This window comes from Cebidichthys violaceus, unplaced genomic scaffold, assembly GCF_023349555.1.
Source record: "Cebidichthys violaceus isolate CVI_PGR_0920_01 unplaced genomic scaffold, fCebVio1.0.p SCAF_48, whole genome shotgun sequence".
Classification (NCBI taxonomy): Eukaryota; Metazoa; Chordata; class Actinopteri; order Perciformes; family Stichaeidae; genus Cebidichthys; species Cebidichthys violaceus.
In genome coordinates, this window is record NW_027176683.1 from 1,514,860 (window position 1) to 1,542,359 (window position 27,500).

The following is a 27,500-nucleotide window of genomic DNA, read 5'->3' on the forward strand; positions in this document are numbered from 1 at the left end:
TTAAAGTACATTTAAATATGCATGTGGACATTAATCAAACTTCACATGTAACCACTGAACTCTATCATGAGCTTAAAACTACAACAGTCATGTAGCCTTATCCATTAAGCTAACGTTAGCATCTAGTTGAGCAGTGATACTTTTTACCACCTTTTACAGGTTCATTAAGATATCTGTCACTAAACACAATAAACACAATAAACACACAATATGTTGTTCCCGTTCCAGAGTTTAACCGTTAATAAAGTCTCTTATTGTGGAGGAATATCTTACCAACACCGTCAATTATCGTACTTTCTTTATGTGAAGTCAAGTTACGACACTCTGACGAGATTGGTATCTGCTGCCTGTTTCGCCAAGAAGGACTTCAAAATAAAGGACCCAAAACGTTAAAAAAGACACTTACAAAATAAAAGCTGGCAGGAAGTTATTATCTGAGGTAACTTGGAAATAAAGGTTTGTAGGAAATATTCACCTTACTAACAGAACCTCTTAAGAGTCGTTTATACACACGAGTTTCACAGGGTTGCTTTCAGTTCCACACAGGACATGAACTGTGGTCTCCTGGGTGAAGGTCCTGTTTGTTTGACTCCTCCCACACGTCTATATTGGACTTTCTTTCTCTAATCAATACCAACTTTTTATCATTAAAAACCATCACGGTGACGTTTGTGGACATTTTAAAAGCCTCAAGTTCGGCATTTTACCATCTTGTTGTTTTTTATCAACCACTGAACAGGAAGTGACCAGATCTGGACGGAGGAGGAGTGACGTAGAGACGCCGTATACATCTCTGGTAGAGACCTGTCAATCACTGTGTAGCCCCGCTCCTAAAGCGAGTCGTGTGATTGGCTGACGACTGAAGCACCTACGACACATTCAGTTGAGTTCAGCGTCTTTGACGTTCTGCAGCTGATTGAATCCATTGAAATGATGAGTGTCAAATAAAGTAGAAGTATATAAAGTATAAAATAATGTACTCTATTAGTATCAGTATTACTTTACGGGTACTGGTACTTTGAACTCAACATGTAGACGAACAAACAGTGAGATGATGTAGAAACAGTTTTATTGAGGACGTTTTCCTCTAGCAGCAAACATGGAAACAACAAGACGCTAACAGCTTGAATACTAATCAACCAACCAACCAACCAACCAATCAGCCAACCAACCAACCAACCACAATCAATCAATCAATCAACCAACCAATCAGCCAACCAACCAATCAACCAATCAGCCAACCAACCACAACCAACCAACCAATCAACCACAACCAACCAACCAACCACAATCAATCAATCAACCAACCAATCAGCCAACCAACCAACCAACCAATCAATCAACCACAATCAACCAATCAACCACAACCAATCAACCAATCAGCCAACCAACCACAACCAACCAACCAATCAACCACAACCAACCAACCAACCACAACCAATCAACCAATCAGCCAACCAACCAACCACAACCAACCAACCAATCAACCACAACCAACCAATCAACCAACCAATCAACCACAACCAATCAACCAACCACAACCAATCAATCAATCAATCAACCAATCAACCACAACCAATCAATCAACCAATCAACCACAACCAATCAATCAACCAATCAACCACAATCAACCAATCAACCACAACCAATCAACCAATCAGCCAACCAACCACAACCAACCAACCAATCAACCACAACCAACCAACCAACCACAACCAATCAACCAATCAGCCAACCAACCAACCACAACCAACCAACCAATCAACCACAACCAACCAATCAACCAACCAATCAACCACAACCAATCAGCTAACCAATCAACCAATCAGCCAACCAACCAACCAATTAACCAACCAACCAACCATCAATCAATTCTTGTACATTTAAGAACGTCTTGTTTTGTTCAGTGAATCAAATGTTTTTGTATAAAATGTTTCTATTATCAAAGTTATTGTTTTGATATCTGAACTAGTAAAAGTAAAAAGGGAAATAAAAAGAGTCTCCTTCAAATTAAAAGCATCACATCAGATGAATCCTTTATATTTTTCATCCAGCTCGTCTTTGGCGTAACGTTACAAACATTCTTCTTTGTCTCAGAGAGAAATGTCAAGGTGGGTCGAAAAAATAACAAAAACCTGATCCAGCAGAAACAGACGGGGTTTACTGAGAGAAGGTTCACTTCTGGTCCAACTAGAATCTCTTCAACAGGAAGTCTGAGAGTTCAAGAATAAAGTCAAATTAATTTAGAAACATGAGTCGTAAAATAAAAAGTAAAAAATATTTTTTTACATTTTAAATAATGAATTATGAAATATGAAAAAATAAAGTGGTGACGAGAAAGAAGTCAGAATATTACAATAAAAAGCTCTTAATACTTAACGAATAAAGCCATAATATTTAGACAAAGAAGTCATGTTTTCCATAAAATAAAAAAATGTTCTAAAATATTCAACTTTATTCTGAAACTCTCAGGTTGTGTCCCTGAACGCATCATAAACCTTTATACCATCATTTGATCTCAAGTCTTCAGACCGGTCCTCTTCTGGTGAAGAACTCTTTAAACCATCTGATGATGACTCAATAATAATAAACGTTGACTTCATCAGAAGAAGATTAGAAGATTAGAACTCCATGATGATGTCATCTACTCCTTTATTTATTAGTTCTACATTCTGTGGTTTTCTAAAAAATCAAGTTTGAAAGTGAAAAAATATTTCTCATGACACTCCTCAGGGAGGGTCCAGTAGGTCCAGTAGAGGGTCCACAGAGGGTCCTGTAGGTCCAGTAGAGGGTCCAGTAGAGGGTCCTATAGAGGGTTCTGTAGCAGAGGGTCCAGCAGAGGGTCCAGCAGAAGGTCCTGTAAAGGGCCCTGTAGAGGGTCCTGTAGACAGTCCTGTAGAGGGTCCACAGAGGGTCCTGTAGTAGAGGGTCCTGTAGAGAGTCCTGTAGAGGGTCCACAGAGGGTCCTGTAGTAGAGGGTCCTGTAGTAGAGGGTCCTGTAGCAGAGGTTCCTATAGAGGGTCCTGTAGAGGGTCCTATAGAGGGTCCAGTAGGTCCTGCAGAGGGCCCCAGACCACAGTTTGAGAACCCCTCTGCTACTTTTTACTGTTATCACAGGTTCGATCCTTGAGCAAGGCACTGAACCCCTGTTGGGGCGCTGAACTAATGACACCAAGACACTTCATGCAGCTGTGGGTCAGAGGTCTGAGGTCGAAAGGTCAAGTCCAGAGTGTCCCGGTGCTGCTGAGCAAGGCACGTTAACATCTATATACAGAGAGAATCAGACGACTGAGTGCAAAGTGGGTAATAAAGTCATCTTCATCTTCTTCATCTTCATCTTCTTCATGTTCTATGTGAACGTCTTCAGATTAAATGTCTCTGGAGACGAGTCAGCTAAAGAGGAGACGAGTCCACTTTGAGAGGGTCAGAGGGTCGAGAGGGAGGAAGAGGAGGTCGTCTGCAGAGAGACAATGACATGTTTATGTTTTATTATTTAGATGAAAACTTATAATATTCTGACAATAAAGTCACAATATTTAGAAAATAAATCTAAAACGTCGCAACTTTAGGACTTGCCCCCCCTCAGGGTCTGAGTCTCGTGGTAACTATTACTAGTTATTAACTAGTTATTAGCTAGTTATTAACTAGTAATTGGTGGGACGGTCGTACCTGTTGCCTCCGGCTCTGTGTTGTGGTGGTTTGGTGGCGGCGGCGTATCCGGGGTGGGGGGGGATGAGGGGATGGGTCGGGGGGGGCAGCAGGCGGGGCTTAATGGGCACCACAGGTTTGAGTGAAACAGGAACCTGAAGAGAGGATCATGGGAAATAAACAGGAAGCTCAGTGCAGCAAAGTTTATGAGTTCCTCTTCTTCCACAGATCAATGATTGACTTCATTTATTCTGATTATAAGTTATTTAAACTTTTATTCATTGTTTTTAATGTACCATCATCAAAACTCAACACTTCCTGCAACTATACTTCAAATTAAAAGCCTTTAGCAGCTGAAAAAGCTTTCCTGGCCAACTTTTATTGTGAAACATCTACAGGAAGTGATTTTCACTGATGGTACGGACAGAAAACAGCAACGTAGAGCCGAGTGTTATTAATGAATTAGTGAATAAAAACAGCAGCAGTGTTGTGAGCACAGAGTGTCACATGACTCTGCTTGTAAATGGCAAGCCCGATGCTCACTTTTGTCACTGAACGCACCACAGCTGTCGGGTATCGTGATGTCAGATCTCAGAATACGTGACCAACCAATCACAGCTCACCTGGTTCTCTGATTCAACCAGTGAAATCATCTCAATCAGGACCAACGATTCACATCCTTTTCAACATGCTGAGTGCATGAGAGCTACGTGTTAACAGCTACGTGCTAACAGCTAGCAGCTAGCAGGTGTGGTGTACCTGTCCAGGTGCGAGGGGGTCGGGGGGGAGGGGCTTGTTGGGCGGAGCCGGTCGACTCCCCAGCAGCTGGAGGGTTAGTGAGGAGGAAGAGGAAGATGAGACGAGGAAGTCAGGAGGAAAACAGAAACAACGTGCTGCGTTCATCATTAGTGCAGCATGCAGACCAAAGAGTAAACACAGGAAGAAGAATCATGCTGAAGTACTCAGATCTTTATACAGTTAAAAGTACTAATACAACAGTGTACAAATACTCTGTTACAAGTAAACCTCAACTGCATTCAAAACTTTTATTCAAGTTAATATATTTAAAGTACCAAAAGTAAAAGTACTCACGAACCCATGAATTATAAACAGGCCTCTATAAATCAATCCATTATTTATGTATCCATATATTATATAAGATCTTAAAGCATCTAGAAGGTTTCCTTTGTTTCATAAATGAGTCTTTTCATTTCCTCAAGCAAACAGAAACCTTTCGTGTTAAATTCACTGTCTTTAGTTTCAGTAGGAACATTCAGCTCCCTCATGAGGCTCAAAGCTGAACTGCAGATAGAAAAGAAAGACGAGAGATTCAAAGAAAATCTCCTGCGACCACCTGAGGGTCCCGACCCAGTGCTTGTGAACGACTGATTTACATGATATGAATGTGTTGTATTCATGTGTTCATCACTTTAATGACTTTATATTAATCTTTAATATGACATCATCATTTATTAGTTGATCAATAATCTGAAAATGTAGAGCGAAGAATATAATATTTACTCTGAGACGTAAAGAAGTATAAAGCAGTAGAAAATGGAAATACTCGAGTAATATTTGGAGGTACTTGTACTTTACTTGAGTCTATTTCCTGCTACTTTATACTTCTACTTGTCGTCTCATAGAGCTGAGAGACAAACAGGAAGTAAGAGGACAGGTTGGTGCTTTGAGTCCAAACTGTCTCTGTACTAGTACTAGTTACTAGTTAACAGTACTCTGTACTATTTAATATCACTAGTTAGCAGTACTCTGTACTAGTTACTAGTGTTAGTTATTAGTTAGCAGTACTCTGTACTATTTAATATCCCTAGTTAGCAGTACTCTGTACTAGTTACTAGTGTTAGTTACTAGTTAGCAGTACTCTGTACTATTTAATGTTACTAGTTAGCAGTACTCTGTACTAGTTACTAGTGTTAGTTATTAGTTAGCAGTACTCTGTACTATTTAATGTTACTAGTTAGCAGTACTCTGTATTAGTTAGCAGTACTCTGTACTATTTAATGTTACTAGTTAGCAGTACTCTGTACTAGTTAGCAGTACCCTGTACTATTTAATATCACTAGTTAGCAGTACTCTGTACTAGTTACTAGTGTTAGTTACTAGTTAGCAGTACTCTGTACTATTTAATGTTACTAGTTAGCAGTCTATACTAGTTACTTATACTAGTTATTAGTACTAGTAACCAGTACTCTGTACTGGTTACTAGTTAGTACCCTGACACACAGCTGGGTGTGAACACAGACAGAAACACGACAGGTAGACTGTACCTGGTCGGGGGGGTCGGGGGGCAGAGGTCTGGTGGGGGGGGCAGCTCTCTGTGTGAGGGTTAGAGCAGCAGGAATAAAAGAGTAGAAGAGCAGCAGGAATAAAAAAGCAGAAGAAGAGCAGCAGGAATACAAGAGTAGAAGAAGAGAAGCAGGAATAAAAGAGTAGAAGAAGAGCAGCAGGAATAAAAGAGTAGAAGAAGAGAAGCAGGAATAAAAGAGCAGAAGAAGAGCAGCAGGAATAAAAGAATAGAAGAAGAGAAGCAGGAATAAAAGAGCAGAAGAAGAGCAGCAGGTCAGAGACACTTTGTCTTCTAACGGATCAATAATGAGCTGTGAAGTGATTAATCTGAGAGTATCATAAAGACTCTTTTGATCTCTGAACAACATAAAGTCACATTTCCTGTTTGTTCACTTCTGATCCTGACGGTACGGAGAGGTCAGAGGTCAGTGAAACACTGATTCAGGGGAACTCGTCTCTCTGTTAAACTCGAGGAGGTGAAACTAAACTACATTTAGTCATTTTTCATGTAAGGACGAGTTCAAACAATATTAGTTTTTATATTTATAAAAAGTCTTTTGTGTGAATGTGTTCCTCGACTCTGTTTCAGATCAGATCCAAAGGTTTGGATCCATGAAAACAAGTCAAACAGAAGAAGAAGAACTGGACCAGAACAACAACAACAACAACATGACAACAACACGACAACAACACAACGACGTCAAGACGACAACAACACGACAAGACGACAAGAAGACAACAACACAAGGACGACGTCAAGACGACAACAACACAACAACAAGACAACAACAACACAACGACGTCAAGACGACAACAACACAACGACGACGTCAAGACGACAACACAACGACGTCAAGACGACAACAACACAACAAGACGACAACAACGCAACAACAACACAACAACGTCAAGACGACAACAACACGACAACAAGACAACAACAACACGTCAAGATGACAACAAGACAACAACAACAACACGACAACAACACGACAACAACACAACGACGTCAAGACAACAACAGGACAACAACACAACGACGTCAAGACAACAACACGACAAGACGACAACACAACAACAAGACGACAACACAACAACAACAAGACGACGACAACATGACAAGACGACAACACAACGACAAGACGACAACAACATGACAAGACGACAACAACAAGACGACAACACAACGACAAGACGACAACAACACAACAACACGACAACACGACAACAAGACAACAACTAGACAACAACTAGACGACAACAACACGACGACAAGACGACGACAACAACAAGACGACAACACAACGACAAGACGACAACTACAAGACGACAACAACACGACACAACAAGATGACAACAACACGACAACAAGACAACAAGACGACAACAACACAACAACTAGACGACAACACAACGACAACAAGACGACAACACAACGACAAGGCAACAACTACAAGACGACAACAACACGACAACAACACGACACAACAAGACGACAACAACACGACAACAACACGACAACAACAAGACACTGATCGATCGGATCGATCGACACAGACGTTAAGGCCTTTCGGGGGAGGTTACCTGCGGGGGTTTTAGGGCGGGGTCAGGGGGGAGTGGCTTAGTGGGAGGAGCAGGTCTGTCATGAACCTGATAGGAGAGAGAAACAGGAAGCAGAGAGACAGCTGATAGCAGGAAAAAGGTCAAAGGTCAAAACAAGCAGATGTGTTAATGTGAGCTCACAGGAAGGAAGAAAAAAAAACATCTGCAGCTGTGATGTCACTTCCTGTCACAATAAATGCTGTTTGCAGCAGGAGAGTCTGGAACCACAACTTCCAGGTTTCTGATCCAGACCTCACCTTCACTCAACAGTTTGTTCAGTGTTTAAATCCAGATGTAACGAAAAGATCTAATACATCTGTTTTTAGGGAATAGACACTAAAAACATATATATATTTATATATATATAAATATATACTATATATTTATATATAAATATATACTATATATTTATATATAAATATATATCATTAAAGGTTTTATTCTGAATATAGCCTTTTCTTGATATTCTTCAGGTTTTAGCAGCAGTCTGTGGACTTTTAAAGCAGCACATTTAGAACGTACGTCTGTGTTTCCTGTTCACGGCGTCAGAGTTTGTTCTTGTTCAGAGTCGTAAAAAGAAAAGCTTGAAGAACTCAGCGAGCAGGAAAAGTTATGTACAGGACGTATAAACGTGAGCGGCTGCATGTAAACAAGATTATTAGTGGAATATTAATTAGGGAATAGTATGCTTTTTCAGAAAAAGGGCAAAATCCAGATACAGAAAGTATGTTTTCTGTTTGTTTGTGATTAATTTCTTCAGATGTTAGTAGAAGAGGTGACGCTCAGGACAAACGTTCGGGGGGCTGACGTTACGTTTCTAGATTAACATGAAACAAATAAGTTAAAAAAACTAAACAAGAATAACCAATAAAATGAAGAGCAAACAACATAAATCAATGATGAAATAATATTAAATATTTATGTCCCATAAGGAACAAGAAGAACTTAAATGGTCGTACCTCATCTCCATAATTCAAACTATTAACTCAACATTCATCATTTAAACTAGTAAACAAACACACCAGTGCTCTTCAGTTCAACCTAAATATGTTAATCTGATGTAACTTAAACCATCTCTGTATCTCTGTACCTCTTAAAAATAATCTTCTGGATCCATATTTGAACCCCACTAATTAAAATACGCCTGCTCTTCATAGTTCATACCAACTCAAAGCTCTTTTTAATGTAACTAACTACTTTTAAATGACCTAAATGATTTCCTGACTCTGTGAGGTTACCTCTTTAGTGGGCGGAGTCAGCGGGATGTCGGTCGGGGGGTTCAGGTGGTACCTCAGAGGTCGGACCTGCTCTCCGTTACGGCCGTCCACTCGCTCCATCACCGGCGTCCTGACCAAAGAAACACATCATCGGTTTCATCGTCACACATCGTTCTATAGTGATGCATTCAAGGACGCTCAGACATGTGAGAACTCACATTTCTCTAATGTGATAGTTTGTGTTATTCTGCGATGTTTTAAAGCGACATTATGGAACTATTTTATCTTAAAATATCAGCTTCAACATCATGGTGATGCTACAGAGACTCGTACTAGAAACAGTCATTAACGCTCAGAAGGTTTTGATTACTTGCTGCTAAAGTAACGCTAACCGCTAACTGTAGCTAGTTAGCTCAGTTAGCCGTGCTGCCGGGAGCTGAGAGTGGTGGTGTTGTTTACACCGCTAGACGATATTGTTCAGAAAGCAGATCTTTAAAAACTAAAACAAGTTAAAGAGGTCATTGATTTCTCTCTTTATCCGTTTTATCTTAACAAAAACTGCCTTGATTCAAGTTTCTCATCAAAAACTACATTTTACAAGATTGCATTTGAACGCATCATAATTTCTTCGCACTGTAGTATTTTTTTACTGAATAGAGCTTGAACGCATCATAATGTAACGCCATGCAACGTTAACGTTAGCGGTTAGCTCCGTTATTTATCCAAGCAGGACTGTGCTGCTCACCGGCTGCCAACAGATAATCGCTAACGTTAACTAGCATTAGCTAACATTAGCTAATTAGTAATATTGCAAATAAAAGTGTAAACTTTTGATGAACGGAGTAAAATCTTCATCTTCGTAGATAAAACAGACGTTGACGTAATTTGCAGTTTAAAAAAAGGTAACACATGTCAGTATACTCATGTGATTTTAATGATCCAGTGACCACAGCAGATCTAAAAACATCAAACGATGACGAACACGTCACACATCTCCAGTTATCACACCACATGTCACATGACAACACCACGAGTTCAGGGCCCGCTCTGCAGTGGGAACTATCAGGTCTCTCTCACATGTAGAGATGTGTCCTCCAATTAGAAACACAAACTGAACTTCAGACTTAAAGCTGCAGCTCCGTGGTCTCTCTCTTCTGTTGTCTCCACATGGCTCTCAACATGGCGACAGCTGAGACTCTATTCTCAGGTAGACATCACTCCGCTCATCTTTACATAACTAACAACTGTGTTCATGTATGTATGACTGTATTAACACTCTGAAGGTCCTGTAGAGACCCTTTAAGCTTTGAGGACTTCATTACCCAGAATCCTCTCTGACCCGGCTGACGTTTCACCACACAGCTGTCTCACGATGCAGATGATTAGCTTGATTTCTGGTTTGTGACGAGGCTGACTGAGTGAGACTGGCTGGAGGGATCTGGATCCGTGCAGCTTTAAGGTCTGAGGTGGATTTCCTCTGCAGGTGTGATCAGGTCTGAGGGGATCGTCAGCGAGGTGAAGATTTAAACCAGGTATAACATGTATGTAGAGCTAACGTTAGCATCATTAGCTCGTCTCTCAGCTCCTCCAGGACGTGCTGAGATGTTAAACGTGAAGCTGCTTCAATCAGAGGAGGAGACCTCTGTGGGTAAAACCTCCTGGACCACGAAGACAACAACTCCCATGATCCTCTGCTGCTACAACACGTCAACAAACCGCGTGCTTTGGCAGAAAATTAAATATTGTACCTTTGAATCTGTCGGACAGTAAAAGCTTCACCTCTCTGACTCTACGGGGACAGACTACAGATCAGGACCCAGCAGGTCCCAGCAGGACCAGAAGGACCTGTAGTACCTGGAGACGTGGAGGGGGTCTAACTCCAGACCCAACATCTCCAAGTGAGTCACACTGCATCATGGGTAAGAAGACAAACCAGACTCAAACCAGTGTTTAAGGGTAAATATTTAAACTGTTAAAAACACATATTCAGCTTTGTTTAAGTATTTGTCAACAACCATATAAAAAGGTGCAAAAATAATAATTATAATAATTATTATAATTATTATTTTATGAAAACAAAATTGCAGGAAAAGTGTCAAAATGTTTCAATAAAAAGTCATAACTTTAACAAAATATAGTTAGATTTTTCTAAATAAAAACTATACGTGTTATAAATCATGTATTAATGTTTTATGACTCTTTATGAATGAACAGATTAATGTTGAAACTATTTTAGAAAACATATTTTCATCTAAAACTCAACATGATGAAATAACACACACACACACACACACACACACACACACACACTCAGCGTTACCGGTTGTGCTGTCGAGCTTTATGAAGCGGGCTGTCGGGTCCTAAACACAGGAACCTCCGGCGGAAGCGAGGGAAGCGCAGGGCGAGGAAGAGGAGCACCACGGGCAGGACGAAGAGGAAGATGACGAGCAGAGCCACTCGGACCGGGTCGGACTCTGAACAGAGAGCACAGCGTGAGGCGGACTCGCAGCAGAACGCGGCTCGGTCGGTCGGTCGGTGACGTACCTCCAGCGGCTCGGGCCGGTCCGCTGTCCACGCTGCCCCCGTGACCCGAGTACCTGCAGTCAGGTGGAGCCCAGCCCACCGCACAGTGACAGTTCTTGTTGCTGTTACACACCTGGAACACACACACACACACACACACACACACACACACACACACACACACGCTGAAGACTACAGGACCCATAATGCATTTCTCTAGAAGAGTAGTCATTTTCTCATAGACTTCTATACAACCAGAGGAGTCGCCCCCTGGTGGACACTAGAGAGAATGCAGCTTTAACACATGAAGCGTTGGCTTCACTCGGTATATAATAATAATGTGATATGAGTAGAAGTGACTCTTATGATCTGATACTCCACTCACCCCGTGACCGTTGCACTTCCTGCGACATTCATCCACCTCGAACACTGACTCGTCCTGACACTTCTGGTTCAAACACGCCTAAAAACACAAAATCACTTTCAAACATTTAACAAATTTGAGAAAGTTCTATTAAAATAGAATCTTTACAGGATCTAGATGATCAAAGATGATTCATATTCTTTCATATATTCTCCTTTGTACATCAGATTTTACAGATAAAGCCGTCTGACCTTTCCGAGGCTGCAGGCGGTGCCCTGGGCCACGGTGGCGGGGTCCGACACGTCGTCTCCCAGGTGGAAGAAGGTTCCTCTGCAGACCAGGTCGCTGTGGTTGAAGCGGACCGTGGTGGTGAGGATCTCTGCGTTGGTGCCCAGCAGGGGGCGTTCCCTCCCTCCCTGACACTGGATGCGGCCGCAGTGGACGTCACTGAAAAACAGACAGGAAGTGGTGTCAGCGGAGGCTGGGCGGGGCTTATACTTAGAGGCGTCACAGGATGTGTCGGCATGAAGACACGGACACAATAACTGTGTGTGTAATGTGTGTACTCTATGTACTGTGTGTACTCTCTGTGTACTGTGTGTACTCACGACTTTCCACAGGGGATGTAGGAGCCGTTGGTCAGCTGACCACAGTTCCCAAATTTGTTTCCTTGTTTGTTGACTGATGAGAAACAGACAGGTGGAGCGCTGGTGGCATCTGAGGACAGACAGAGAGAGACAGAGAGACAGAGAGAGAGAGAGAGAGAGAGAGAGAGAGAGAGAGAGAGAGAGAGAGAGAGAGAGAGAGAGAGACAGACAGACAGGTCAGTATGGTATTTACCAAAGTATATACTGGTTCAGTATTAACTAGATTAGCTGTAGTTGAACCAGTATAAACTGGTTTAGCTGAAGTTGAACCAGTATAAACTGGTTTTAGCTGTAGTTGAACCAGTATAAAGTGGTTTAGCTGTAGTTGAACCAGTATAAACTGGTTTTAGTCTTACTGGGTCCCCACAGCATCTGGCACTGGGTGTGCATGCTGGCACAGACTCCTTCGTAGCAGTAGGAGGCGTCGTCCTCACAGGGCTCCCCGTTCTGCAGGAAGACGTTGGGGGGGCAGTAAGGGGAGGAGCCTGTGCAGAACTCTGGGAGGTCGCACTCTCCAAGAGGATCACGACACACCGAACCTGCAGCCTGCAGCTGAGGAGGGAGGAGGAGCTTAGACCAATACACACGTGTGTGTAAGTGTGTGTGTGTGTGTGTGTGTGTGTGTGTGTGTGTGTGTGTGTGTGTGTGTGTCAGTCGGACCTTGCAGTCGTGACAGCAGATGCCGTCAGATGAACACTGAGCTCCAGAAACCAGCCGACAGGTGGAGGCGTTGCAGCAGGGGTCCTCACACTCCTGACCAATCAGAGCACAGCAACACATCAACAGGAAGAACATCACTAAGACACAAGAGTGGACCTGCGTCCTGATTGGACCGTTTCAATCATCACTGTAGAAAACTAACAGACAGACAGACAGACAGACACAGAGTCAGACAGACAGACGGCTCACCTCCACCAGCCCACAGTCACACTCCTCCCCCGTCTCCACATACAGGTTCCCACAGCGAGGTCCTCCCAGAAGACGGTCTGGTGTCGGGATGTTGAACAGACACATCCCTCCTCCATGCAGCAGGCTGACAGACAGGTCTGCAGCGCTGCAGCTGCTGAACTGCTGCCCCGGCATGAAGCTGGAGGCCACAGGGAGCGAGCATAGACCCGGGTTAGATATTCTGGTTCTGACCCGGGTTAGATATTCTGGTACTGACCCGGGTTAGATATTCTGGTACTGACCCGGTTAATATAATCTGGTACTGACACGGGTTAGATATTCTGGTACTGAACCGGGTTAGATATTCTGGTACTGACCCGGTTAATATAATCTGGTACTGAACCGGGTTTGATAATCTGGAACTGACCCGGGTTAGATATTCTGGTACTGACCCGGGTTAGATATTCTGGTACTGACCCGGTTAATATAATCTGGTACTGACCCGGGTTAGATATTCTGGTACTGACCCGGTTAATATAATCTGGTACTGACCCGGGTTAGATAATCTGGTACTGACCCGGGTTATATATTCTGGTACTGACTCGGGTTAGATAATCTGGTACTGACCCGGGTTAGATATTCTGGTACTGACCCGGTTAATATAATCTGGTACTGACACGGGTTAGATAATCTGGTACTGACTCGGGTTAGATAATCTGGTACTGACCCGGGTTAGATAATCTGGTACTGACCCAGGTTATATATTCTGGTACTGACCCGGGTTAGATAATCTGGTACTGACCCGAGTTAGATATTCTGGTACTGACCCGGGTTAGATAATCTGGTACTGACCCAGGTTATATATTCTGGTACTGACCCGGGTTAGATATTCTGGTACTGACCCGGTAGACGGCTCCATGATACATCCTCCGAGCCGCCGTTCGTTCTGACAGGAGCAGCGTCGCTCGGCGGTGTCGTGACTCATCCCCAAGTTGTGACCGAGCTCATGAGCAACAGTGGAGGCCACGCCCAGAACACTAACCAGGTGGTCCTGAGAGACAGACAGGTGTTCAGAGAGACAGACAGGTGTTCAGAGACAGATGTTCAGAGAGACAGACAGGTGGTCAGAGCGACAGGTGTTCAGAGAGACAGACAGGTGGTCGGATGGACAAGTGTTCAGAGAGACAGACAGGTGTTCAGAGAGACAGACAAGTGTTCAGAGAGACAGACAGGTGTTCAGAGAGACAGACAGGTGTTCAGTCAGACAGTTATTCTGGTTCTGACCCGGGTTAGGTATTGTGGTTCTAGGTTTTGGGTTAAATCCACAACATCTAAACACACTGTTTCCTGTTTCTAAACTTCAAAGTAAAAGGTGCTGACTCACCACGTTGACTCCACCGGACCGGTCTCTGGAGCACATGGACGACTGAGAGGCCATCCCCACCGTGGTGCCGTCGAACGAGCCGCCCCTGAGAAACACAAAGTCAAGACCCGTCACATACCCGGACCGGATCAGAACCGGAAGCTTTTATTTTGTTAACCTACATGACGAGCTGGGCATTGTCGTGGCGGAGGCGCGGCAGCAGCTCTCTGGTCCTCCAGTCCAGGAAGTGGTTGAGGGTGTCGGTGGGACTCTTCTCCACCAGGATCTTGTCTCGGTCGCTCCAGATCTCCAGACCGGTCAGCGCCACGCGGACGTTCAGAGGACGGTAGAACTGGAGAGAAACAACAACAAACACGGCTCGAGTTCTTCTTCTTCTGCACATTTAACAAAGACGGCTTTACGGTGACGTGGAGGCTCTCACCCAGTCCACCTGATTGGCCACGTCCAGCATGCGGTAGATGATCGTCTTATTGTTCTTCTGGTAGTTCAGGAACTGGGAAAACACAGAAATAAACTTCTGTATTTTATATATATATATATATATATATATATATATATATATATATATATAGTAATAATATTCAGCTCTTTATTACAGATGATCACTGACCTCCTGGTGATCGACCACCAGCACCAGCTCGATGTATTTGGTCTCAGACAGGATGTCTCTCCTCCTCTGCACACAGAACAAATACATATAAAATATCTCATACAGGTACTGCTGATACTACCCAGAGTACTACTCAGAGTACTAACTATGACACTACTATCCAAAAACTGATCCAGAATCTAAAAGTCAGTTTAAAGTGTGATCCTTGACTTCAGAGCTCTGTGATTGGACGTTTTAATCATCACTGTAGAACAGACAGACAGGCAGACAGGTATAGAGACAGACAGACAGACAGGTATAGAGACAGACAGACAGACAGACAGGTATAGAGACAGACAGGTTCGTGGTCTGTCTCACCCGGTGTGTGTGTGTGTGTGTGGCGCTGTGGAGCGGAGGTACAGCGGTGTGTGAGACTCCACAACCTCCGGCACCGTCGCCCTCCAGAGGGGTGGTGGAGAACAGCAGGTGAACTCCTCCTTCTTCTTCACCTCCTCCTCCTCCTCCTCCGCTCCCTCCACTCCCGTCACCCTCCTCCTCCCCCCCCCTCCCCTGCTGGTGGGGGTGCAGGTCCTCCTGAGGCTGCAGCTCAAAGCTCAGCGTGGAGTTGAAGGCGATGAGGCCGCTGCAGGAGGAGACACAGGAAGAGTCAGATATCATGAGCATCGAACAGGTGACGTCTTCTGATGACGTCAGCAGACAGGACGTGATGTCAGGGACAGGACGTGATGTTAGGAGACAGGAAGTGATGTCAGGGACAGGATGTGATGTTAGGAGACAGGACGTGATGTCAGGGACAGGACGTGATGTCAGGAGACAGGACGTGATGTCAAAAGACAGGACGTGATGTCAGGGACAGGACGTGATGTTAGGAGACAGGACGTGATGTCAGGGACAGGACGTGATGTCAGGAGACAGGACGTGATGTCAAAAGACAGGACGTGATGTTAGGAGACAGGACGTGATGTCAGGGACAGGACGTGATGTCAGGGACAGGACGTGATGTCAAAAGACAGGACGTGATGTCAAAAGACAGGACGTGATGTCAGCAGACAGGACGTGATGTCAAAAGACAGGACGTGATGTTAGGAGACAGGACGTGATGTCAGGGACAGGACGTGATGTCAGGGACAGGACGTGATGTCAAAAGACAGGACGTGATGTCAGCAGACAGGACGTGATGTCAAAAGACAGGACGTGATGTCAAAAGACAGGACGTGATGTTAGGAGACAGGACGTGATGTCAGGGACAGGACGTGATGTCAAAAGACAGGACGTGATGTCAGCAGACAGGACGTGATGTCAGCAGACAGGACGTGATGTCAGCAGACAGGAAGTAAAGCACATGATGCATAACGAGAGAGAAGATTCACTCTGAGTGATTACAATAAGTGTTGGAAAGTAAATTTGTACTTTTATTCCTTTTACTGTACTGTGTATGTACTTGTACTTCACTTGAATATTTGTATCTCATGCCACATCAGTAATAATGTTAATGTATGTAAGTAATTATGTAAATAAAGGTTTTATAGTTTTTTAAAGTTTGCTCTCAATAACCAGATTAAGCTAACGTTCCTAATCCTCCGTGTGTTGATGTGGTTCACAGAGGTCTCTGTGTAGTCCACAGAAGTGGACCAGGTCCTCTTCACGTGAGCCTGTACACACTGACCCTGCTGAGGCCTCCTGAGGCTGTGAGCCGCTAGAGGCGGGGGGTCAGAGCTGATCCGGATCGGTTTAACCTGCAGAGGAACGCTGACGTCGTCGCGTTTATTTCTGCTGAGTGCAGCACAGAAACACAAAGACCTGGACCTCAGGAGATCCCGGACTCTGTACAAACCGGATCGGAGGTTCTTTAGGTTTTAAGAGATTTTCTTTCTCGTCGTGATGTAACCTGCTGCGAGTGTTTCGCTCTGTGATCAGATGAGGACACGTTTGTGTAGTGTTTGTGTATTTCTCAGGTTCAACTTCTAACGCTGCAAACAACAACTTAACGATACGTTTCTACAAACTCACTATCGGATGAAACATGGCGACGCCCACTTATGAAGGACGGCACTTCAACGTGTTCCTATTATAAATAATGTTATTATAAATAATGTCCTTTATTTCATGGTCTGGGTGAATACTGGATTCTGATTGGCTGCAGGGTGTCCATTAATTCCTGATACTTTTTGTTACTGACTTTGAATGTTGCTAGCATAACGTTAGCTTTATGTTAGCATAATGTTAGCTTTCAGTTCGCTTTATGTGAGCATGACGTCAGCTTTCAGTTAGCATAATGTTCGCATAATGTTAGCTTTTTCTTAGCATAACGTTAGCTTTATGTTAGACCGGAGTATGGAGCAGGTGCTCAGAGCCCCTCTGGACTGAGGGTATTAGTACTAGGTGTGTGTATTAGTACAAGGTGTGTGTATTAGTACTAGGTGTGTGTATTAGTACTAGGTGTGTGTATTAGTACAAGGTGTGTGTATTAGTACAAGGTGTGTGTATTAGTACTAAGTGTGTGTATTAGTACAAGGTGTGTGTATTAGTACAAGGTGTCTGTATTAGTACAAGGTGTGTGTATTAGTACTAGGTGTGTGTATTAGTACAAGGTGTGTGTATTAGTACTAAGTGTGTGTATTAGTACAAGGTGTGTGTATTAGTACAAGGTGTGTGTATTAGTACTAGGTGTGTGTATTAGTACAAGGTGTGTGTATTAGTACTAGGTGTGTGTATTAGTACAAGGTGTGTGTATTAGTACTAGGTGTGTGTATTAGTACAAGGTGTGTGTATTAGTACTAGGTGTGTGTATTAGTACTAGGTGTGTGTATTAGTACAAGGTGTGTGTATTAGTACTAGGTGTGTGTATTACTACAAGGTGTGTGTATTAGGACAAGGTGTGTGTATTAGTACAAGGTGTGTGTATTAGTACTAGGTGTGTGTATTACTACAAGGTGTGTGTATTAGTACTAGGTGTGTGTATTACTACAAGGTGTGTGTATTAGTACAAGGTGTGTGTATTAGTACTAGGTGTGTGTATTAGTACAAGGTGTGTGTATTAGTACAAGGTGTGTGTATTAGTACTAGGTGTGTGTATTAGTACAAGGTGTGTGTATTAGTACAAGGTGTGTGTATTAGTACTAGGTGTGTGTATTAGGACAAGGTGTGTGTATTAGTACAAGGTGTGTGTATTAGTACTAGGTGTGTGTATTACTACAAGGTGTGTGTATTAGTACAAGGTGTGTGTATTAGTACTAGGTGTGTGTATTAGTACAAGGTGTGTGTATTAGTACTAGGTGTGTGTATTAGTACAAGGTGTGTGTATTAGTACAAGGTGTGTGTATTAGTACTAGGTGTGTGTATTAGTACTAGGTGTGTGTATTACTACAAGGTGTGTGTATTAGTACTAGGTGTGTGTATTACTACAAGGTGTGTGTATTAGTACAAGGTGTGTGTATTAGGACAAGGTGTGTGTATTAGTACTAGGTGTGTGTATTACTACAAGGTGTGTGTATTAGTACAAGGTGTGTGTATTAGTACAAGGTGTGTGTATTAGTACTAGGTGTGTGTATTAGTACTAGGTGTGTGTATTAGGACAAGGTGTGTGTATTAGTACAAGGTGTGTGTATTAGTACTAGGTGTGTGTATTACTACAAGGTGTGTGTATTAGTACTAGGTGTGTGTATTACTACAAGGTGTGTGTATTAGTACAAGGTGTGTGTATTAGTACAAGGTGTGTGTATTAGGACAGGGTGTGTGTATTAGTACAAGGTGTGTGTATTAGTACTAGGTGTGTGTATTACTACAAGGTGTGTGTATTAGTACTAGGTGTGTGTATTACTACAAGGTGTGTGTATTAGTACAAGGTGTGTGTATTAGTACAAGGTGTGTGTATTAGGACAAGGTGTGTGTATTAGTACTAGGTGTGTGTATTACTACAAGGTGTGTGTATTAGTACAAGGTGTGTGTATTAGTACTAGGTGTGTGTATTAGTACAAGGTGTGTGTATTAGTACTAGGTGTGTGTATTAGTACTAGGTGTGTGTATTAGGACAAGGTGTGTGTATTAGTACAAGGTGTGTGTGTTAGTACTAGGTGTGTGTGTTAGTACTAGGTGTGTGTGTTAGTACTAGGTGTGTGTATTAGTACAAGGTGTGTGTATTAGTACTAGGTGTGTGTATTAGTACAAGGTGTGTGTATTAGTACTAGGTGTGTGTATTAGTACTAGGTGTGTGTATTAGTACAAGGTGTGTGTATTAGTACTAGGTGTGTGTATTAGTACTAGGTGTGTGTATTAGTACTAGGTGTGTGTATTAGTACTAGGTGTGTGTATTAGTACAAGGTGTGTGTATTAGTACTAGGTGTGTGTATTAGTACTAGGTGTGTGTATTAGTACAAGGTGTGTGTATTAGTACTAGGTGTGTGTATTAGTACTAGGTGTGTGTGTGTTAGTACTAGGTGTGTGTATTAGTACTAGGTGTGTGTATTAGTACTAGGTGTGTGTATTACTACAAGGTGTGTGTATTAGTACAAGGTGTGTGTATTAGTACTAGGTGTGTGTATTAGTACAAGGTGTGTGTATTAGTACTAGGTGTGTGTATTAGTACTAGGTGTGTGTATTAGGACAAGGTGTGTGTATTAGTACAAGGTGTGTGTATTAGTACTAGGTGTGTATTAGTACTAGGTGTGTGTATTAGTACAAGGTGTGTGTATTAGTACTAGGTGTGTGTATTAGTACTAGGTGTGTGTATTAGTACAAGGTGTGTGTATTAGTACTAGGTGTGTGTATTAGTACTAGGTGTGTGTATTACTACAAGGTGTGAGTATTAGTACTAGGTGTGTGTGTTAGTACTAGGTGTGTGTATTAGTACAAGGTGTGTGTATTAGTACTAGGTGTGTGTATTAGTACTAGGTGTGTGTATTAGTACAAGGTGTGTGTATTAGTACTAGGTGTGTGTATTAGTACTAGGTGTGTGTGTGTTAGTACTAGGTGTGTGTATTAGTACTAGGTGTGTGTATTAGTACTAGGTGTGTGTATTACTACAAGGTGTGTGTATTAGTACAAGGTGTGTGTATTAGTACTAGGTGTGTGTATTAGTACAAGGTGTGTGTATTAGTACTAGGTGTGTGTATTAGTACTAGGTGTGTGTATTAGGACAAGGTGTGTGTATTAGTACAAGGTGTGTGTATTAGTACTAGGTGTGTGTATTACTACAAGGTGTGTGTATTAGTACTAGGTGTGTGTATTAGTACAAGGTGTGTGTATTAGTACAAGGTGTGTGTATTAGGACAAGGTGTGTGTATTAGTACAAGGTGTGTGTATTAGTACTAGGTGTGTGTGTTAGTACTAGGTGTGTGTGTTAGTACTAGGTGTGTGTATTAGTACAAGGTGTGTGTATTAGTACTAGGTGTGTGTATTAGTACAAGGTGTGTGTATTAGTACTAGGTGTGTGTATTAGTACTAGGTGTGTGTATTACTACAAGGTGTGTGTATTAGTACTAGGTGTGTGTATTACTACAAGGTGTGTGTATTAGTACAAGGTGTGTGTATTAGTACAAGGTGTGTGTATTAGGACAGGGTGTGTGTATTAGTACAAGGTGTGTGTATTAGTACTAGGTGTGTGTATTACTACAAGGTGTGTGTATTAGTACTAGGTGTGTGTATTACTACAAGGTGTGTGTATTAGTACAAGGTGTGTGTATTAGTACAAGGTGTGTGTATTAGGACAAGGTGTGTGTATTAGTACTAGGTGTGTGTATTACTACAAGATGTGTGTATTAGTACAAGGTGTGTGTATTAGTACTAGGTGTGTGTATTAGTACAAGGTGTGTGTATTAGTACTAGGTGTGTGTATTAGTACTAGGTGTGTGTATTAGGACAAGGTGTGTGTATTAGGACAAGGTGTGTGTATTAGTACAAGGTGTGTGTATTAGTACTAGGTGTGTGTATTACTACAAGGTGTGTGTATTAGTACTAGGTGTGTGTATTACTACAAGGTGTGTGTATTAGTACAAGGTGTGTGTATTAGTACAAGGTGTGTGTATTAGGACAAGGTGTGTGTATTAGTACTAGGTGTGTGTGTTAGTACTAGGTGTGTGTGTTAGTACTAGGTGTGTGTATTAGTACAAGGTGTGTGTATTAGTACTAGGTGTGTGTATTAGTACTAGGTGTGTGTATTAGTACAAGGTGTGTGTATTAGTACTAGGTGTGTGTATTAGTACTAGGTGTGTGTATTAGTACAAGGTGTGTGTATTAGTACTAGGTGTGTGTATTACTACAAGGTGTGAGTATTAGTACTAGGTGTGTGTGTTAGTACTAGGTGTGTGTATTAGTACAAGGTGTGTGTATTAGTACTAGGTGTGTGTATTAGTACTAGGTGTGTGTATTAGTACAAGGTGTGTGTATTAGTACTAGGTGTGTGTATTACTACAAGGTGTGAGTATTAGTACTAGGTGTGTGTGTTAGTACTAGGTGTGTGTATTAGTACAAGGTGTGTGTATTAGTACTAGGTGTGTGTATTAGTACTAGGTGTGTGTATTAGTACAAGGTGTGTGTATTAGTACTAGGTGTGTGTATTACTACAAGGTGTGAGTATTAGTACTAGGTGTGTGTGTTAGTACTAGGTGTGTGTATTAGTACAAGGTGTGTGTATTAGTACTAGGTGTGTGTATTAGTACTAGGTGTGTGTATTAGTACTAGGTGTGTGTATTACTACAAGGTGTGAGTATTAGTACTAGGTGTGTGTGTTAGTACTAGGTGTGTGTATTAGTACAAGGTGTGTGTATTAGTACTAGGTGTGTGTATTAGTACTAGGTGTGTGTATTAGTACTAGGTGAGGAGACTCACCGGAGTCCGGAGCAGGTGCTCAGAGCCACTCTGGACTGAGGGAATCCTCTGACGTTGCCGTGATAATAACAGTGAGTCTGCACACAAACACACAAACATCTGTCACACAAACATCTGTCACACAAACACACAAACATCTGTCACACAAACATCTGTCACAGAAGACGTCTCTTTAGCGGTGTGTTCACTGACTCACCACAGGGTCGGCCCTCACAGACACCCCGGTGCCGTTGGGCAGGTAGTAGAAGACGTTGGGCGGTTTGGGCAGCAGGTCGCTGAGGAGACACACACACACACACACACACACACACACACACACACACATCTGTAACTCTCTTATGCTCGTGTTGTGTTTAAGGTCATCCTGTAAATCAGAGACTCACTGGTTCTTCTCCAGGTCCAGCAGGAAGAGGCGTCCTCCCACCTCCAGTCCACACTGCAGCCGGTCAGGGTGTCCGTCCTGGAGAGACAGACGGGAAGACGAACGTCTCTGTATTTACTGAGACATTGTGGTGTTCACACAAACTGCAGAGAAGCAGACGCCTGACCATCATCTAGTTAACTCATTTTAACTGACCCATCATCTAGTTAACTCATTTTAACTGACCCATCATCTAGATAACTAATTTTAACTGACCCATCATCTAGTTAACTCATTTTAACTGACCCACCATCTAGTTAACTCATTTTAACTGACCCATCATCTAGATAACTCATTTTAACTGACCCATCATCTAGATAACTCATTTTAACTGACCCATTATCTAGTTAACTCATTTTAACTGACCCATCATGTAGTTAACTCATTTTAACTGACCACCATCTAGTTAATTCATTTGAACTGACCCATCATCTAGATAACTCATTTTAACTGACCCATCATCTAGATAACTCATTTTAACTGACCCATTATCTAGTTAACTCATTTTAACTGACCCATCATGTAGTTAACTCATTTTAACTGACCACCATCTAGTTAATTCATTTGAACTGACCCATCATCTAGATAACTCATTTTAACTGACCCATCATCTAGTTAACTCATTTTAACTGACCCACCATCTAGTTAACTCATTTTAACTGACCCACAATTTAGTTAACTCATTTTAACTGACCCATCATCTAGATAACTCATTTTAACTGACCCATCATCTAGTTAACTCATTTTAACTGACCCATCATCTAGATAACTCATTTTAACTGACCCATCATCTAGTTAACTCATTTTAACTGACCCACCATTTAGTTAACTCATTTTAACTGACCCATCATCTAGTTAACTCATTTTAACTGACCCATCATCTAGTTAACTCATTTTAACTGACCCATCATCTAGTTAACAGTGTGCAGCCTTTTTTTATTTGGTCACTTCCTTTTTCTAGTGCTTTAGGATGGGGGCGGGGCTAAGTACATCCGTTATCCAATCAGTGAGCTTTCCTGTCTGTTAATGGAGAGCTGCTCTTTGAGGAGGAGACACTTCCTGTCCAACGCCTCCTCGCTTTCTCCTCTCAGCTCGACAGGAAGTCAAGGTGTGTGTGTGTGTGTGTGTGTGTGTGTGTGTGTGTGTGTGTGTGTGTGTGTGTGTGTGTGTGTGTGTGTGTGTGTGTGTGTGTGTGTGAGGAGAGAGAGGACAGAAAGGAGAGGAGAGAGGAGAGGAGAGGAGAGGAGAGGAGAGGAGAGGAGAGGGGAGGGGAGGAGGGGAGAGGAGAGGGGAGGGGAGGAGAGGAGAGGAGAGGGGAGGGGAGGAGAGGAGAGGAGAGGGGAGGGGAGGAGAGGAGAGGACGAGGGGAGGAGACATGTGAACAGTTTCATATTTATAACATGTGGAGACTCTCTTTAATGAGTGATGTCATCATAACTGTGTTGTTCTCACTAAAGACATGTTCTACTTCTCTACTTCTACTCATCATGGTTCTGTTTCACAGAGGAGCAGGACTTTTATTTTGAAAATCAAGGGAGACAACTGTGACGGAGCAAAGAAACACCTTAACACTGTTAAACTGTGATGCTACAAACTTACTTTTCATGGAGAGTAGATCAGCTGATTAATTAACATGAACGTCTTTAATGAGCTCTATGAGATTCTGAGATATTTAACTGTGTTTATCTCCTTTTATTTTAGTGATATTTAATATCATGTACATATATAACAGACTAATAGAACCAGTTGACCTGAAGTTTTATGGATTCCTTTGAAAAGAGCAGAATTCCTCTCTGAGGCGTGTTTGTTTTCTCCACCCTCTGAACTGTGTGTCGGGTGGAGTCATGATGTCATGATCAGTCCAGCTGGGTCTGAACACACACACACACACACACACACACACACACACACACACACACACACACACCTCACAGTGAGGAGGCGTTCACTGACCTGAACTCTGTGTGGACCAAACAGCCGCTCAATAAGCACATTAGAGAGAATTGTGTAGAGAATAGTGACATAGAGACCTGTCAATCAGCGTGTAGCCCCGCCCCTAAATCATCCCCTGCTTTATGGTGTGTTTGACTCTAAATGGAGCATAATGTACTAAATGAACATCATGCTGTATTGAAGAAAACTGTAAACTAGAGATTGAGACCATAAACTCATGTTTACAATGTTTACTGAGGGAATAAATCAAGAGAGAAGTAGAGTCATTTTAGACTAGACTTCTATACAACCAGAGGAGTCGCCCCCTGGTGGACACTAGAGAGAAGTAGAGTCATTTTAGACTAGACTGCTATACAACCAGAGGAGTCGCCTTCATTGGCTGTGGTTGAGTCTACCACCCCCCCCCCCCCACACACACACACACACACACACACACACACACACCCACACACACACACTCATGTTTCCTCCCGGCCGGGTGGAGTCAGGGTGGGGGGGTTCCTACAGGAAATGATCTCAGAGCTTCTGTCAGCTGCACAGGAAGTGTCCGTCCTCAACCCCCCCCCCCCGAGTTCCTCCTGCAGGAAGCTCCTGGTGAAAAGTGTCCACGCTCCAACTTCCTTCCTCTCAGTTATTACAGAGAGACGTGTTCATGAAGGAGAACATAAAGACTTCACTTCCTGTTCCTCCTCCAGACCCACAGTCTGTTCCTCATTTACTCAGAACATTAAAACATGTTCCTGACGTTCTCCGTACCGGACATTCTTCATTAGAAGAGACCACTGGTCAAAAGACCAGAAACACACCAGTAAAACACCAGTAATGAACCAGTATAACACCAGTAATAACAACAGTAATAAACCAGTATAACACCACTATAACACCAGTTATAATCCAGTATAACACCAGTAATAAACCAGTATAACACCAGTAATAACACCAGTAATAAACTAGTATAACACCAGTAATAACACCAGTACTAAACTAGTATAACACCAGTAATAAACTAGTATAACACCAGTAATAACACCAGAAATAAACTAGTATAACACCAGTAATAACACCAGTAATAAACTAGTATAACACCAGTAATAACAACAATAATAAACCAGTATAACACAGTATAACACCAGTAATAAACTAGTATAACACCAGTAATAACACCAGCATAACACCAGTATAACACCACTATAACACCAGTATAACACCAGTTATAATCCAGTATAACACCAGTAATAAACCAGTATAACACCAGTAATATACCAGTATAACACCAGTTATAATCCAGTATAACACCAGTAATAAACCAGTATAACACCAGTAATATACCAGTATAACACCAGTTATAATCCAGTATAACACCAGTAATAAACCAGTATAACACCAGTAATAACACCAGTAATAAACTAGTATAACACCAGTAATAACACCAGTAATAAACTAGTATAACACCAGTAATAACACCAGTAATAAACTAGTATAACACCAGTAATAACACCAGTAATAAACTAGTATAACACCAGTAATAACAACAATAATAAACCAGTATAACACAGTATAACACCAGTAATAAACTAGTATAACACCAGTAATAACACCAGCATAACACCAGTATAACACCACTATAACACCAGTATAACACCAGTTATAATCCAGTATAACACCAGTAATAAACCAGTATAACACCAGTAATATACCAGTATAACACCAGTTATAATCCAGTATAACACCAGTAATAAACCAGTATAACACCACTATAACACCACTATAACACCACTATAACACCAGTTATAACACCAGTATAACACCAGTAATAAACCAGTATAACACCAGTAATAAACCAGTATAACACCAGTAATAAACCAGTATAACACCAGTTATAAACCAGTATAACACCAGTATAACACAGTAATAAACCAGTATAACACCAGTAATAAACCAGTATAACACCAGTTTTAAACCAGTATAACACCAGTATAACACCAGTTATAAACCAGTATAACACCAGTAATAAACCAGTATAACACCAGTTATAAACCAGTATAACACCAGTATAACACCAGTAATCCATGAGAAATGCCAGTACTAAAAGTACACAACCAGCTAATAAACCAGGAAACCTCCAGTTTGATCCCAGTGTGATGACATCACCACTGGTCTGAAGGCCTGACCTCTGACCTCTCGGGTGTCTGACCTGCAGAGCTTCAGTGAGGCTCCTCCTTTTTCCGTCCACCAGGACGAAGGGACGCGTTCTCTCCAGCAGGGGACGCCGTCTGTCCACACCTGAGGACACACAGACAGACAGAGACACTGGTACACTTGTAGACTAGTAGACTGGGTAGACTAGTAGACTGGTAGACTAGGTAGACTGGTAGACTGGGTAGACTAGGTAGACTGGGTAGACTGGTAGACTAGTAAACTGGTAGACTGGGTAGACTGGTAGACTAGTAGACTGGGTAGACTGGGTAGACTGGTATACTGGGTAGACTAGGTAGAGTGGGTAGACTAGTAGACTGGTAGACTAGGTAGACTGGTAGACTGGGTAGACTAGGTAGACTGGTAGACTGGGTAGACTGGTAGACTAGTAGACTAGTAGACTGGGTAGACTAGGTAGACTGGTAGACTGGTAGACTGGGTAGACTAGGTAGACTGGTAGAATAGGTAGACTAGGTAGACTGGTAGACTGGATAGACTAGGTAGACTGGGTAGACTGGTAGACTGGTAGACTGGGTAGACTAGGTAGACTAGGTAGACTGGGTAGACTGGTAGACTAGGTAGACTGGTAGACTGGTAGACTGGGTAGACTAGGTAGACTGGTAGACTAGGTAGACCGGTAGAATAGGTAGACTGGTAGACTCATCAGCTGACTGAACATAAATCAACGAGTTTGAACCAGAAATGATTTTTACATTTAAAACGTCTCCTTTAGATTTAATAAAACAAACATTAAAAATATAAATATTAAGATTGTTTGTTTATGTTCAACTGTAACTTTACTTTGTAAATACTGAAAATGTATCTATATTTGTAAACAATATTTTATCATATTTTAAAGTGTTTTTCTTCTCCAGAGTTCGATGAATCGATCAATAACAACGATCAAGTTTATAAAAT

At 42.2% G+C, this 27,500-nt stretch overlaps 1 protein-coding gene across 3 annotated transcripts in view; it reads right to left on the reverse strand.

Moving 5' to 3' along the window:
• Positions 1-1,052: 1,052 nt before the first annotated feature.
• The window catches only part of adam15 (ADAM metallopeptidase domain 15), a 27,230-nt gene continuing 782 nt past the window's right edge, over positions 1,053-27,500 (reverse strand). Inside the window, exons 2-25 of one of the 3 annotated variants that reach the window (XM_068729845.1) lie at positions 26,581-26,669; positions 22,396-22,472; positions 22,209-22,287; positions 22,013-22,089; positions 15,545-15,809; positions 15,188-15,253; positions 14,999-15,070; positions 14,739-14,908; positions 14,578-14,662; positions 14,096-14,244; positions 13,215-13,392; positions 12,966-13,058; positions 12,662-12,857; positions 12,267-12,375; positions 11,910-12,105; positions 11,680-11,757; positions 11,316-11,427; positions 11,092-11,245; positions 8,793-8,901; positions 7,537-7,602; positions 5,934-5,981; positions 4,408-4,473; positions 3,670-3,803; positions 1,053-3,457 (exon numbers count right to left, since the gene is read on the reverse strand). In XM_068729845.1, coding sequence (XP_068585946.1) covers positions 3,394-3,457; positions 3,670-3,803; positions 4,408-4,473; positions 5,934-5,981; positions 7,537-7,602; positions 8,793-8,901; positions 11,092-11,245; positions 11,316-11,427; positions 11,680-11,757; positions 11,910-12,105; positions 12,267-12,375; positions 12,662-12,857; positions 12,966-13,058; positions 13,215-13,392; positions 14,096-14,244; positions 14,578-14,662; positions 14,739-14,908; positions 14,999-15,070; positions 15,188-15,253; positions 15,545-15,809; positions 22,013-22,089; positions 22,209-22,287; positions 22,396-22,472; positions 26,581-26,669 — 2,732 coding nt within the window. In that variant the 3' untranslated portion in view covers positions 1,053-3,393. The remainder of the gene's footprint in view (positions 3,458-3,669; positions 3,804-4,407; positions 4,474-5,933; positions 5,982-7,536; positions 7,603-8,792; positions 8,902-11,091; positions 11,246-11,315; positions 11,428-11,679; positions 11,758-11,909; positions 12,106-12,266; positions 12,376-12,661; positions 12,858-12,965; positions 13,059-13,214; positions 13,393-14,095; positions 14,245-14,577; positions 14,663-14,738; positions 14,909-14,998; positions 15,071-15,187; positions 15,254-15,544; positions 15,810-22,012; positions 22,090-22,208; positions 22,288-22,395; positions 22,473-26,580; positions 26,670-27,500) is intronic. The other 2 variants (XM_068729846.1, XM_068729848.1) reach the window with 2 other exon arrangements.